We start from the raw sequence: 15220 nt of genomic DNA on the forward strand, positions 1-15220 counted from the left end.
CTTCATCTATGATATTGATGTCTTTTGCCTCATTTACCTTGAGAAACCTGTTGTGTATACACACACATACACACACACAAACAAACAAACAATGTGTACAACCGCTTGTCCTGAGATGAACCGGAGTCCAACCTGGCAACACAGGGTGCAAGGCTGTAGGGGGAAGGGACACACCCAGGAGGGGATGCCAGTCTGCTGCAAGGCACCTCAGCCCACCAGACCTGTCACACAGCGGGCTCCGGCCAAACCTGTTGTAGTGTATAACTATTAGTTATGCTACTGGTTATTTTTCCAAGAATTTTCAGATTAACACTCTCTCTCTCTCTCTCTCTCTCCTAATTAAATCGATTATTTGCAGCAAATCACCTTTACTCACCATGGGTCATACTGAAAACATTAATGAACTGATTATTTCATCTTTCTTCTTGGGCTATATTCACAATGCCTGCTAAATACAGGCATAGTTATTTTCCATTTTATTCAGGTGTTAATATTTGATTCAGTGTCATTAACTAGGTGGCGCCAATTTCTAAATTTCTTCAAAAAGTAGACGTTAAATGTTCTTCCTCCTCTGCGACTTCATTTGGATCTCACTGTCTTTGCTCCTACTGAGCCTGGAAACAAAACAGTCAGCTTTACCATTTAGTAGCAGTTTTTGGCAACTTTTCAGTCAATCTCCATGGACACAGTGAACCAAAGTGATTATTGACTAATATATAAAAAATTTATTTCACAAGAGGTGGAGCGATGCAAAGTGTAAAACAAAGGCATTATTCAGTTGGTGGGGGCAGTTAACAAAGTTCCAAACAGTGACACTGACGCCAACCTGGACATTTATCAGAAGACCATTATCATCATCAAGAGGGATTTTGTTTGGTGATGGAATTTTCTTCAAGTCTATGAGTAGAGTGTTACAGACTTATTAACAAATATTGATCTAAATTTACATAACGAGACAAAACTTAAAAGTACACTCACAAATATTGCCATATAGCCTTAAAGAAAATGATTTCAGATATTGTGTATTCGTTGTAACTGCAATTCATAACTTTTAAAGGTGTACAAAATTATCATTATTGGTTTAAGGTGTGAAAGCTGGAGAAAGCCTTCCAAAGTTAAGGTTACGCAGGTCTCTTGAAATATATGTATGTTTATTGACTGTGGATCATATGGACTCTCCACCTTGAAAAATCCCTGACTTTGGGCCCTGGAAGTTGTCACAGATGCCAGAGATGCAAAAGTAAAAAAAAAAAAACTACTAAATTGTAAACCACTAAATTCCTCTGTGATGCAATGACAGGCTAGCTTAATATTTGAACATTTGGTACATTAATATATTAATGTTTGGTAATTTACATAGATAGTGCTGTTTATCACAGGGCTTCAGAAATTCAAAGGCAGATGGGAACTGAGGTTGCCAAGGTTTTAAGGGTATTTATGGCAGTAAAGCTTTGATATTTTATTCACCAGACATGACTTTAATGGCTTGCTAAGGCTTTAATTTTTCTACAGTCAGGCAGTCAGAATAACAGGCAATAAACTGAAGTATTCAGTAAGAAAAAACACCTTGCTTTACCTTGTCAGACTTGCGCAGACCACTGTGAGGGGCAGGATCTCCTGTGATGAGCACATCGAGTCAAGCTTATTTCCTGCCACACCTAGAATGGTGGACTAGGGCATAGGGCCAACATGTGGTCCATGTGGTTTTTTGGTGGATCTTCAAAAGTAAAAAGGACAATGAAAATTATTCTGAAAACATATTTTGTCTAATTCACTCATTTCATCAAATCAAATTTCAAAGTTCATAGGAATAGAACTGCAATGCACGATCCTGTTAAAGGTACAGTGCATTGTGCTTTTTTCTTCTATAAAATTTAACCGTAATATGATTGCAACAGTTGCTACAAATTTGGTGGAAGTTCAAAATAAAAATGAGTTCTGATTGACTGACAGCTGCTAGACAAATTTGTCAAGGTTATCATAAGAAAACACAGTAGAGCTCATCTCGCTAAGGAGAAAAGTCAGTTTTGTCATCTGTAAGATATATAAGAAGCAGAACTTGTATAAGGTATAATATCCATTCATACATGAAAACAATGTGTTCTTTCATGGGTTAGATAAGGCAGAAGCCTCCCAACACGTGGACCCACCACAAGGCATGCTGTTTAAGGACTCCAGCTAACCTGTCTGGAACTATAGATTTGGAGGAGCAGCAAGTGAAGATCCTAGACAGGCTCATCCAGGTTCTGAGCCAGCTGTGCTTACTTCTGCAGCTCTATGGTTAATGTAAATGAAAATATTCGTCTTTCAGAAAAATTGAATAATACTGAGTTTTGCAGAAAGGTTGAAGGTATATCCATCTGGAATGAATGTGTAATCTCTTTTGTCCTTCGGCCTAATGTCACCAATGGTCAGCTTGTGGATTCCGGGGTGAGATCAATGCTCCTGTTAGTGCACCCTATATCAAGAGTTCCAGTTCAGCATACTGACATATTGAGCAATATAGAACAAATACCCTGTATGTTCAATGACCTTGAACTGTTGATCCCCCACTTGCTGTACCAATTGATTACCAATATACCAATACAGATTTTTCACCACGGTACGAAAAGCCTATCTTTTAGAGTCTAGTGCTCCTGACTACTTTTGACTGCTCATTTTGTACATGTGAAACTTGTAGAAAGCAGCTGCATTGAAATTTCATCACTGCATGCAGTCTACAACATAACACTCTGACAGGTGTGCCTGACGATGGTTCCAATGTTTTGTTATAAAGCAGCCAACCTGCTGATGTGTGTCATCTTGGACTGTGTATTGGGCTTCACCTCCATACGTTGTGATTAGATGTCTGTTTCAATTAAATTGTACATTTTAAACATATGCTAAAGTTTGGTAGTTCTTTATACACATTTTGCATATTTATGTTTTCAGGTCTCAGCATGCCTCCGTAGATTGAATATGAGCTAGTGTTGCCACAAACATTTATTTTTTATGAAAAGCTGTCAAGTTGGTAATACCAAGTCATGTATTTTTGTACTGTATTATTTATTATATATGTTCCAGATATTTCCCAAATACTACAAGTATAAAAAAACTAATTTTAAAATGTGTTGCCATGATCTTATTCAATTTTCTTCTCTACTGCAATTTTGCATGTTAGCTTTATATTGTGAAGACAAGCACAGACTGTTAAAATTATAGATATTGCCATCTTTCAATCAGTATAAGAAGATGGTAAGACCAGGATGACAAGCTATACATTGAACCGTTGCAAAGAATGTGAGAAGTTGGATAGCCCAGTCTGACAAGCTGAATATTGCACCATGACAATGGATGTATGAAGATGGCACATACATGATGTGACAATGAATACAAAAGATCAGTCAGTCCAGTCTGACAACCCTTATGCTGTACCATGATAATGATTAAAAGAGATAAGCAAGGCCAGAAATACAGTGTCACAAGATAAAAGTAGGCATGAGATCAGCAGGACCAGTATGAAAACCCAGATGCCACACTGTGACAATGGGTATGAGAACCAGTCAACTCTGAGCTAAAACCCTCACAGTAAATGTTGTGGGTACAGAAAAGCTGTGACATAGCAGTTCTACTTTCTAAAAGCATTAGGGTCCGTTAGTCTCTTTGAAAATATACCGTAATTTCAGTCTGGCAAGCAAGACATATTTTAAACTACCATGATTCGAAAATGCATGAATAAATAAACAATGAAAACTATGAATTGAACTAGAAACAAAGACTAAAGGTCATTCACTTCTTTGTATTGAATTGGTTTTTCAGCAGGTCCTGCTTTTGTGACATAATTCATAGCTCTGGGATTAGTAGCCCTTTGTGAAACCTCAGATGACAAACTGTCTCTTTTGTCAGGTGGTGCTTTGTTCTAAGAAGCAAATACACAGACAGGAGGCATACTGGGAAAAAGTTGTGAGGTCCTAAAAGTGTCTGACTTTAGGGAAAATAATTTGCCTGTTGTTGCAAGATTGATGATCAATAAGTTTAACACATTTTATATATCGTAATTCATTGTATTCTTAAAACTTAAACAAGTTTTAAATGTTTCTCAATATGGTACCGAATTTCAATGCATTTTCTTTATAATCACTTCTTATCCATTAACTGAACCAGCTGAAAAAGGTCTACCTCCATGTCTTTCCATCCATGACTCAGCAGAACACTGGTAAAGAAAATGTCTTACTGAGATCTGAAATACTTGTTTTTCACAGCAAAAACTGTCTGACTATTGAGGCTTGATCAGTGGAAGTGGGTGGGACAAAACTCTCATGTAATGAGTAGAAGTATAAAAAAGGTGAGAATATAAAAAAACTTTTTTTGGTGTGAAGCATCAAGCCCTTCTTGTTCTCTTGTTCTATCTCCCATCTAGCCCAGATACCTGCCTGCACTTACCTCCCTTGGAAACCCTCATTGTTTCATCTTCGTTTCTTTGATAAACCCACAGCTCTTTATCTAGAGAGAAAAATTGGATAGCCCCCCTCTCCACACTGTTTTTTAACAATAATAACCTACATCCATCTCTGATCTTCTCACCTTATCACTGGTGAAGTGGGGTGGGGGGCATCCTTTCCTGACTTCTATCTACATGACAGGATGGGGATATACTGTATACTGCATATATTTAGATGGTGGCCACAATAAAGGCTTTGGACTCTCTGTTTGTACCAACCTGTAACGTATGTGAGCAGAAAATGGGACATTTCCCCAGTACAGGGGTAATACTGATCAGCTGGCTGGAGCAGCCTTTAAATCCAATTTCTCTGTTGGAATTTTAAGAACCTTTCAAATATGTATGCCAGCGAAAGGGGGGTATCAGCATTTCACTCACTGACCTGTTGTCTGGGTACCATCAGGAAAATTGACTTACCCATATCTGAATATGAGTGTAAACCTATAAAAAGATATACAGCCAAGTTGTTGTTTTAGCACCTCAAGAACATGAGCTTGTTGTATTTAGTCCTATTATCAGCACAGTAAGGATGTGACAGATTGTTAATATAAATTAAACTGCAAAACTGTTTACTGCAAGGACGGAGTATTGGTGACACATTTCTCAAGGTTGGTGAATAATTTTGTAGATGTACTTTGACAAGTTGCTCTGCAAAAAAGGCCCTTCTGACAATGAAGGCAATGGAGAATGTTTGTTAGGTTGTCACATTCCTCAATTCTTAGCTTTATTATCCACGATCTAATGGTCAGGGCTCACACTAGACACATAGTTTGCTTGCGCCTCTCACAGCACACTGGCAGTTGCTGAAACTTCTGTCACGTAACTTTGGCAGGAAAACATTGGGTACTACCCAGAGGTGGGGTTCAGGACAAAAAGACTGACTCACTCATGTAGTAGCTGGGTGGAGAAAAATTTATAAGGGTGGGACTGCCGTATGATTGCGCATGCAGTAAAGTCAGTGGTGGAGGCCTAATGGTTATGTGTACTAGTCGGTTGCTTGGCTTCACTTCCATGACTACCATTCCTGCAGTAACCCACATTATGAAGCACAGTTCCTTGGAAACCCTCATTGTTTCATCTTCGTTTCTTTAATAAACCCACAGCTCTTTATCTACAGAGAAAAATTGGATCGCGAACGTAATGTAGGGAAAATGTGGTGATGTGAATCTATGATCATTATTTCATTAGTGGTAATGCATTGTTGATTTCCACTTTTGTGTTTGAACTGGGGACATTTTGTAAAAAAACACCAAGATACCTAACTACTACGTCCCCTGTAGCCGCCTTGATGATGGCTGACCGAAAACTGAGTAGAGCATCAAGCTGTGTGAAGACACTTTCAAAATACAACAGACATTTCCTGCACTCTTCTGCAGAAATCTGATAAAGATGTTTTGTGAAGTTACAGACTATCAACATTAAAAAGATTAAAAAAAAATATCTGATTTAACTATACTAGTCTTTTGAAATAATAAAAATTGTAACAAACGCAGTCTACAGAATGAACTCTCACTCATTCCTTGTTCAATTAAAATTAAAACATTTGAATTTTTAATTTAACATCTTGGCTTGCAAAACTGTCTTGCCAAGGAGCCATTTCATGTATACTAGAAAAGTGTGAATTATTTCATCCGATCAAATTTGTTTTCTTATAAGAATGGGTACACACATTAGCAACTTTTTCTTATATGTCTTGAAAATTTAGGGTTCTCTTTATGCTTCAGTGTCAAAATGTTGCCATGCAAATCTGAGATTTTTGTATGCATTTCTCTTAGTACTGAGAGAATTTAAAGGCTCTGATTTGTTTTCTCATGTATTGTTAGCATTAAGCTTCTAACTGCAGTATCTGCAGCTGCATAAGAAGTAAAACTGTCAGTACAAGGAGACTTATGGTGCTCTGCGGTGCAACTTGTTTTTTTGAAAATCTTGATGCATCACCCAGATATCTTGTGACCAGCATGCTAAAACCACACTGTCTAGCCTTTTTTTGTGGTCACTTGTTAAAGACCAGTTGGAACTCACTCAACAAGACAACTTTGGGATATTAAATGTGAGATAAGAATCCTACTACATCTGGGATACAAATCATACATTCGATGAGGAATTTAGTACTCAGCAGAGAGCATCAGGGATATGTAATTCAAAGGTTCCCTTGTGGGGGTCCATTATTATCGCTCAGTGCGTACTGCACCGCAGTTCTGTGTTTTAAAAGGTCGGCTCAATGAGACGGTATCTAAAGTGTTAAACTACAAGTTTTAACTGTCTGATGTATCTGGTATCATGTATCATGATTTTCTAAAGAAGATGAACATTTTATTCACTATCTTCTTACAGATATTTTTTTATTTATTTATTTTTTTTTAGTTTACCTGGGAAAGTTCATCATGTGCGCTGACACCACTGATTGCTGACAATTTCAGGCATGTCATGTAATTTATCATGAGAATACCGCTTGAGCAACATCATCATTGACGTTAAAATATGTTTTTTAGTAATAAATAATTTTATTTGGAAGAAATAGTATAATGTTGTTCAACTTTTTAGTAAAACATATAATACATTCCAAAGGAGTATTGGACACATGTACAACTTGTAAATGATTGTCATCTTAAAATGATAAAACCTTGAAAATGTTTACACCTTGAACATGTATTCACCTCAGAAGCAGGGTGAATAAAATTTACTGTAATTGCTACACGTACAAATGTCCTTGGTAAACATGATGAAAGTTCCCCCGCTACTATGGACTTCTGTACTAATATACCGTGCTCTCCCTCAAGACTACCAACAAAGAGAAAGCAACTTTTTGAACAGTAACAATTTTAAAATGAGTTTTCCTCTTTTACTGTGCTTTTTTTCTTTGGTCTGCTCTTGGTCAGAATTTCTAACTGAGAACACACACACACACACGCACGCATGCACACACACGCAGAGTTCAGAGCTTTTTCTGCTGTTTTGCAATCTGTGATCAGGACTCAGCTGAGTCTTCAGGCAAGCGGGGGCAGTGTTGACTAGAACATCATCTGGACTGTGGGAAGCTGCTGTTTTCCAGTGACAACTCTGTGAGCCTGTGTCATTCAATTTCACTTCCCTTTTTACATTTTCACAATCGCCTCTGAACTATTTACATTGCATGCTGGTATTGTGAAAACAATTACTTAATGCTATTTACAAAATTAGGTCTCGGTAAGCTCTTAACTGTTTACAGGATTTTTTCCTAGAACTTCATTGTTCTAAATTCTACGCACGCAACTGAAACAAATTATGCTATCATTGGTTTGCATTTCTCCACAGAAAAAACTACTGAAATGAGGCCTTGCATCAAACCATGGAACCTAAAAATGATTTTCTAGGTCAAATTTCCAGGTGGAATGTATAAATTGCTGACATATTGGGTGTGTAACTATGAGTAAATGGTAAAATATTGTACTTGTCCTTGACCTATAAGTGGGGAAACATCTTCCGTTCAAGGGGCATTTTCCCCAGGACCTCTCCACTGAACTGGTACGTCAACTTCTTTTTGATCTTTTTAACCTCCCCTGTCTTGCCGTAGTTCCGAAGTGCACGGGCCATCTTCTGGTAAGTCATCTTCTTGCGATTTCCCTTCTGCACACCCCAGCGGTTGGCCAGTGCTTCTTTGTGCTTGGACGAGAACTGGAAGGTGCCCTTGTCCTTGTCTACCCACCAGATGCTGTCCTTCATGTCACCGTTGCGGAGCAAGTCCAGTAAGAACTGGTAGAGGCGGATCTTCTTCTTGTTTCCTGTTGTGAAAAGATGCAAAGTCACAAATGCATTCTTACTCTAAATTGGAGTCAATTTCTTATATTTCAATGAGAGGAGCAGCAGGAAGCATAGTGTTTAAGGGCACAGGTCATTTGCTGGAGGTTGTTGGTTTTTATTCCATCAGAAGCCATGCTTCAGTACCCAACTGAACTATGTGTGTCAAAGTATATTAAATAATCTTTTCAGTTTCTGCAAAATCCATCTGAGTGAATGAGTGGAATGTCCCTCTAATTCTAAATATCATCTGTTCACCAAAGGGGGGGGGCTGACATACCACCTGGCCATTTCTGAAACTGTTTGTTAAACATTACATTTTTATCAAAATTGTGAAGTGTTATCAAACCCAGAAAGGACTGACACCCAGTCGGCCTTAGAAAACCAGATATTTTGTTTCTCTTTTGCCTTCTAGCTTTTACATTTATTTACTTAGCAGATGCTTTTCTCCAAAGCGACTTCCAATGAACTCTATGTAGTGTTATGAGCCCACACACCTTATTCACCGCAGTGACTTACACTGCTAGATACACTACTTACAATGGGTCACTCATCCATTCATCGTTGGAACACACTCTCTCTGTCACTCACACACTATGAGTAAACCTGAACACCATGTCTTTGGACTGTGGGAGAAAACCAGAGCACCCGGAGGAAACCCACGCAGACATAGGGAGAGCATGCAAACTCCACATGGACTGAGCAGAGATCGAACCCACGTCCTTTCACATCACCCAGGCGCTGTTCCGTCATTTTTCTTACACTAGTCTGTAATTGAACATATTGGTTCTTATTACAAGTTAATTTTTCCATGTTTTTGTGCTTTATATTTTTGAATTTGCAGAAAAATCTGTTTTGATGGAAAGGTGCTTTATAAATATAAACAGAATGAATTGCCCATGTTATTTTAGTTTCTTCAGAGATTAATCAATCTTTGGTTGGTAAAGAAAATTTTGGTAATAGTAGTCCCTCTATAAATACTTCAATTTCATAATTAATGAGAAATATGTAGTATTATTGAGATGACTTTTTTAAGAATCTCACTTAGCTGTAGGTTTAACACTATCTCAGAATTGCAATCTTGTTTGGTAAACTAATAAAAGCTACAGGACAAAGAGGAATTCTGGAGTTCAGAAGAGGAAGTATACTCTGTTAACTCTGATATTTATGAAGTTCAGGTCACTAGCAATATTTTTTAAAATATTTTATTAAAGATTAAAGTTCCTAATGAATTATATGTAGTACCTTTGAAAACAGGTAACAGATAGCAAGTATATCACTTGCTGCTAGGTATGCTATCATTACATGTTTTACAGTAGTCTAACTGAAAAATAAACTTTGTAGGCCTAGGGTTTTACCCTCATTACACTGTATCAGTCCATAATATTTGAAACCTTTTACAAAATGAGCTAAATTGCTGAAAGAGAATGATCATTATATTTTGACAAGGCACTGTCAGTAACACTTTAACTTGTCTTCTGACCATTTCCTCTATGTCTGCTGGAGGTGGAACATATGACTCAACTAGGATGTATGGAAAAAAACCAAGTGATGTCCAAACCACTTACACCATTTCACCCCACCCCTGGGAAACTGCCAATATTCTACTCACCTGCCTCTCCCCCTGGGGGGCAAGAGATGCGGCCCCCAAGGTCCCCCTCTCCATCAGACACCTCAAACGGTGGGCTGCGGCCACCCGGGTCTTCTTCATCTGTACTGCGTTGGGCTGGGGATGGATGTGGGAAGCACATGGTCCGGGGGTAATATGGCATCTGGTGAGAGAGTGCATAAAGCAAGGCATACCTCAGTCCATAGTTTCAAGTTTTATACTATACTCTCTTTCATGGTTCTTGTTTTCAGTCTTCCTTTTTATAATCCTTCTGCCGTGATACCTGCTGATACATAAGAATTTCGTATGCAAAAATATTCAATTTGAAATTAAATATATATCTTTTATGTTACTTTTGTCTGTATACAGATAAATGCTGTAACAGTAGAAAGGGGTAAGGTGGGTGTTCTGTGAGATTGTTCTTACAGAAATAGAATGGCTGACTTGAAATACCACAGACAGACTTAAAACTGAAAGAGGAAGTACATTCGTAGCTGTACGTGTACGGGTTGGGAAGGAGAGTCGCAAAAAAGTTTGGTTAACAACATTTTTTTTCTCTGTTAAACTCAAGAAAGCTTCCATCTCAGTGCATTCGTACAAAAAGAAATACTCCTTTAAGCTTCATTAGTTTTTTGATGTATGGCTTATCTGGTATGGTCTAATTGAATCTAATAATGTCCAACAAAAGGAATAAATTGCTCATGTCTGACTCACTACTGGCTCAATAACGTATCATTTCCAGTAAATGATTATCCAAAAATACTAAAACAGAAACATACCTCCTAATGTTTGAAAGGCGGGTATTACATAAAAATTTGCCCACTCATTATTTAGAATGAAAATGGTTTTATTTTAGAATAGAAAAATATTTGAACAACATACAGTCTACAGAATACTTCATGATTACAGCCACCTGCTAAGGAAAATAAAAGCATTTCATTTTCCAACTGGTGCCTTTTGATTGCTGCTATTTTCAGGTTTTGCCAGGCAGTAAATCATGCCTTCTAAGTAGGCTTTCATTTTCCTGTGTAAAGTATCCAGAAGCATGAAAAGGAAAACACCAGATCTCAATAAACTGAACTGTGGTCAGATGTGCATAGTTGGAGTCGGGGTGCTGAGGGGTGATGCTCTGATGCATAATTCTTACGACTTCTGCCAAAACCCATGGGATCTGTCCCCTGACTGTTCTCTTCACCCTCAGGAGTGCATGTCCCAATAACGAACTGCTGAATTGGGTAAATGAGGCAAATCCACAGGCCTGCAGCTAGTGAGTCGGCACTATTCTGAGCCGAGAAAGCCATTGTGATATGGCTCATCCTCAGGCAGGAAAAGGCCCCATTGGGCAACCTCTGTGCAGACATGACTTTGGCCATGCAGAAACACAACTTACAACTGTTATCTGTTATAAGTAAATGTTATCAATGATAATACTGCTGTAGCTCTTCCATTCATTTCCCCTCATTACATGAAGCATTTTGTATGAGAAAAATGAAAAAGCTGTTTCATCCTAAGAGTCAAAGAGCAAGCTCTTGGTATATTTCGAGGTATAAGCTGTACAGAGGAGAGAGCTTTTTAAAGAATTGCAAGCATTAAAAAGGGGCAAACGAAATGGAATTCTATCTTGTTTTGCAAGAAAAGCAGAGGAAAATGGGCATTTTTATTTTGCCTTTTCAAATGTATTCTCCACAACTATCAGCTGGGAGGGGGTGGTGGTATTTCTACAGCCTGTTGAAAAGAGCCTGTTCCAGAGGTTTGTGCTGAGACTTAATTTTATCTTTGCTCTGTGTTCATCCAACTGAATGTAAAAATTTTGAATGTACTATGTGCTTTGAACAAAGACTTGGAAGCAACTCTTGGTTGCCGTATGTTTGTTTAAAAGGATACACATGTTCCTTCAGGACCATAGAATCGAAAATTTTTCAAGATCAGCCCTAGATTCTATCCAAACAAAAGTTTTTAATTTAGCAGCACTAATTTATTTCACTTTTGCTAAATCACATTATTTCATTCATCTGACCCTTTTCTTCAAAATAATTTAGAGTGTTAAACTACTTACAGTTATTGAGCCGTTTATTCAGCTGGGTAATGTTTACTTGAGCAATTTTAGAGTAAGTACCTTGCTTAAAAGTATTATAGCTGGAGGTGAGACTCAAACCTGCAACTTTTGGGTCCGAAGACAACGTTATTTAACTATGCTACCAGCTGCTCCAGTTTAGTGTTCAATTTAACATTTAATTTGGCAGCCCCTCTTATTGTGGCCTGTTAAGTTAATATCGAGTTTTAAAATAATCGCACAAATCCCATTAGGGGAACAGTTTTTCCCCTTGAGCGATGCTCTTTACTTACTATGTTCAAATTTTTAAAAGAGTAAAGTTGTATGAATTTCAGTTGTTTCGCTATTTGATCCGTTTTACAATACAGCGATAAAAGTTTATCGTTTAATCGAAATATATTTATCTTTGTGTAAAAATACTTTGAATGAGGAAGTATGCCAGAAAGACCATAAACTGAAGACAAGGTTCTCTATGGATGTTTAAGCAAAAAAGGGACTCACCGGTGGAGGTATAGGCAAGTGGTGCCCCCCAAGACCGGGCTCCAGCGTGTATACAGACTCTGGCTCCCCTAGACGGTGCAAGTTGGGAATATGTGGGGGTGGGACACTCTGCAGCTCTGTCAGATGGTTTTCTGGAATGCTCTCGCACTCAGGAGGATACGCATGATGGGGATGATAGTCCCATGTCTGATCTAAAAGGAAAAATGCGAGATTAGCCTCTTTTATACTAACACAGATTAAGTTCCTCACACAATTTTAATTAGTTATTGGATACCTGGTAATTAGGAGTAATACTACAAGTTTCTTTGTTTTGGCTGAAAAACGTTTGTGAAAGTAACTGCACCATATACATCACCTCTTTGGTGTTAAACCATGTGCTGGGTTACTCTCAAAATTGTTTAGTTGAACTGTCTGCTCACTTGTCTTTAAGCATTTGCTCTTGTCAACCACAGGATTAAGAAATGCAAACATCAGTTTCCTGTAACATAGTTTGGTTTTACTCATGCGAAACATGGAAAGTTGGCTGCTGTGTTAAACTTACGTTCCATATACCACCTCTACAAATAATGGAGGGGTCCAACTTAACTTAATTTACATGGATTTTCAGATGTCTGCCCTGCAAATGTTATATTTGTAATTGAATATGTTTTATCAGCTCTGCAAAGGCTTTCTGGCATCCTCATGGCGGTATTCCTATTTACTTGAGCAGAACATATCTGGTCACCAAAGTGAAAGTCCCATCAAATCCAAATCACAAAATTGAAAGGCAAAAGAAAAAAAACTCAGCAACGACTCAATGTCAAAATCAGCCTTACTGCATTACCAGTACACTGACTATGTATTTTGCATGACGTTTTAGTTCCTCGTGTTATGTGAATTCTTGGGCTTAGGAGGCATGACCCCTTACCACCTTAAAATAAGAGAAAATAAATTCTTCATATTTCCAGTTAATAATACAAAGAAGGATAAGAGACAAAACAACCAAAATGAACCAATCTCTACCCAGTCTTACAGTTTATTACTCTTCTGGAAACTGATTTATGAGGAGGAGATTGTAAGATATACATGTATATATGTATCTATATATATGCATGTCTATGTATGAATATATGTGTGTGTATATATTTTTTTACACATATATATGCATTTTATATATATATATATATATATATATATTTACACAGTACAACATTTTTACACATGTACTGCTAATTCATAATGTATATATAGTCAGTATGGAATAATTGCATGATAAAAATATCTATTTTGTGATCCCGGGGGACATCACTGCACATTGACTCAAACTGCCGCTGACATGCCTCGTCAACGATGGTCTGACATTTCGATGGCTTCTGGCAGAAATAGCATCTGTTTCCTTTTATTCACAGAGCAAATCCGTCTTACAGTTTATTTGCTTTTGGTTACTTCTTATTGAACCGTTCTGTTGGTTTTCACTTTACTTAACAGCTCACAGGTTTGTCTTTTTTAATTGTACTTTTTTTTGTCTACTTTCAGTGTTTTCTTTTCATTATTGGTCATTTCATAAAAAAGGTAAAAATGATTGTCAGCTGTCATTAACATTTTCCACAACTGTTGAAAAATTGTCTAAATATTTATACCTAGAAAATGAAAAAACCTCATAACTCAGGCAGATAATAACTTTAACATTTGAAATTATATAGCAGGGTAGAAAAAATAATAACTCACCTCCATGACTTTCTCCATCACTGTTAAAGTATGAATAATATTCTATTTGAGGTCGAAATATATCAGCATCGTAGGTCATCATTTCTTCGGGTGGCTTTTAGAAAAAATTAAGTTCACGTTAGTTCCGCTGCATATAACAAATAAAAATGCAATATGGAACAATGTTTGCAATTAATAAGTATTGGGACAAAACAAGACAAAGACAACAATATTGTTTCTAATCAATTTATGGCATTTATATTAATATATACATGTATGTTAGTCCATGTACGTGTATTTGTGAGGCATTTTAAAATGTAGTAGAGCTTCTATTTCTTACATTCAAGCAGGGGCACCTGAGAGAGATACAGTTATCAGCCCTTTAATATTTAAGCAGTGAGACATCCATGCATTCAGAATTCAGAATTAATAAATAGCAATTTGCTTTAAGTTGCACTTACTATCACTGAAACACTGAGGCCATCAGCACAGTGATTATGAAAGGACACAGAAAAGCAAAAAATACTCACAGGTGAAATGAGGTAACCTTCCATTCTGTATGAATGCAGCATGAAGACTCTTTGGCCAGTATTCCGCAGTGTTTTTCACTGTTGATTAAAACTTAGCAGCGGCCATTGCATAACCCAAAGCTACACTTCTAGCTCTTGTCACAACTTTGTCCAAAGTCGGGAGCACACACCACAGATATGGGACAAATACAATATTTCAGATTTCTTTCGCCTAATCCGTTAATTGTCAGCACACCAGTCGTAGTGGAGGATGAAGTTGTTACACTAATACTTCTTTTTTGGAGAAAAGTTCCTGATTGCTGGTGATTTGTCAAATGGAGATATGACTGCCCAGATATACAAGTATTCAATTGTGTCATCAGGCAACAGCCAATCACGTTGCTTATTTACCCTTTTAATTTTGTGGGTTTTGGTATCAATGCATTCAGCGAAAATCTGCTTAAAATATGTTACTGTTCGAATCATAGACAAAACATAGTATTTTATTTTGTTAACATTTTATGTTTTATTGAGTTTCTCTCATCATTCTGTGTTTCTAACGTTTCAGTTACTTCAGGGGTTTTACAGTTTTACTTTCAAAAGTT

General features: G+C 37.4%; 1 protein-coding gene across 1 annotated transcript; it reads right to left on the reverse strand.

Annotated features, from left to right (window-relative positions):
- Nucleotides 1-6855: 6855 nt before the first annotated feature.
- On the reverse strand, nt 6856-14932 carry spi1b (Spi-1 proto-oncogene b). Its single transcript, XM_018763369.1, has 5 exons — nt 14637-14932; nt 14128-14221; nt 12421-12611; nt 9870-10029; nt 6856-8241 (listed from the first exon to the last, which is right to left on the reverse strand). The coding sequence occupies exons 1-5, from the start codon at nt 14676-14678 to the stop codon at nt 7922-7924; spliced, it is 807 nt and encodes a 268-aa protein (XP_018618885.1). The 5' UTR covers nt 14679-14932; the 3' UTR covers nt 6856-7921.
- Nucleotides 14933-15220: the final 288 nt, after the last annotated feature.

This window comes from Scleropages formosus, chromosome 11 (assembly GCF_900964775.1).
Source record: "Scleropages formosus chromosome 11, fSclFor1.1, whole genome shotgun sequence".
NCBI lineage: Eukaryota > Metazoa > Chordata > Actinopteri > Osteoglossiformes > Osteoglossidae > Scleropages > Scleropages formosus.

Excerpts from the sequence above, each read along its gene's own strand:
- spi1b (XM_018763369.1), bottom strand. The coding sequence starts at position 14,678 with ATGCTGCATTCATACAGAATGGAAGGTTACCTCATTTCACCT. Across the intron at positions 12,612-14,127 it reads TGATGGAGAAAGTCATGGAG|ATCAGACATGGGACTATCAT; the intron begins GTGAGTTATTAT and ends TTTTCCTTTTAG. Across the intron at positions 10,030-12,420 it reads ACTTGCCTATACCTCCACCG|ATGCCATATTACCCCCGGAC; the intron begins GTGAGTCCCTTT and ends CTCTCTCACCAG.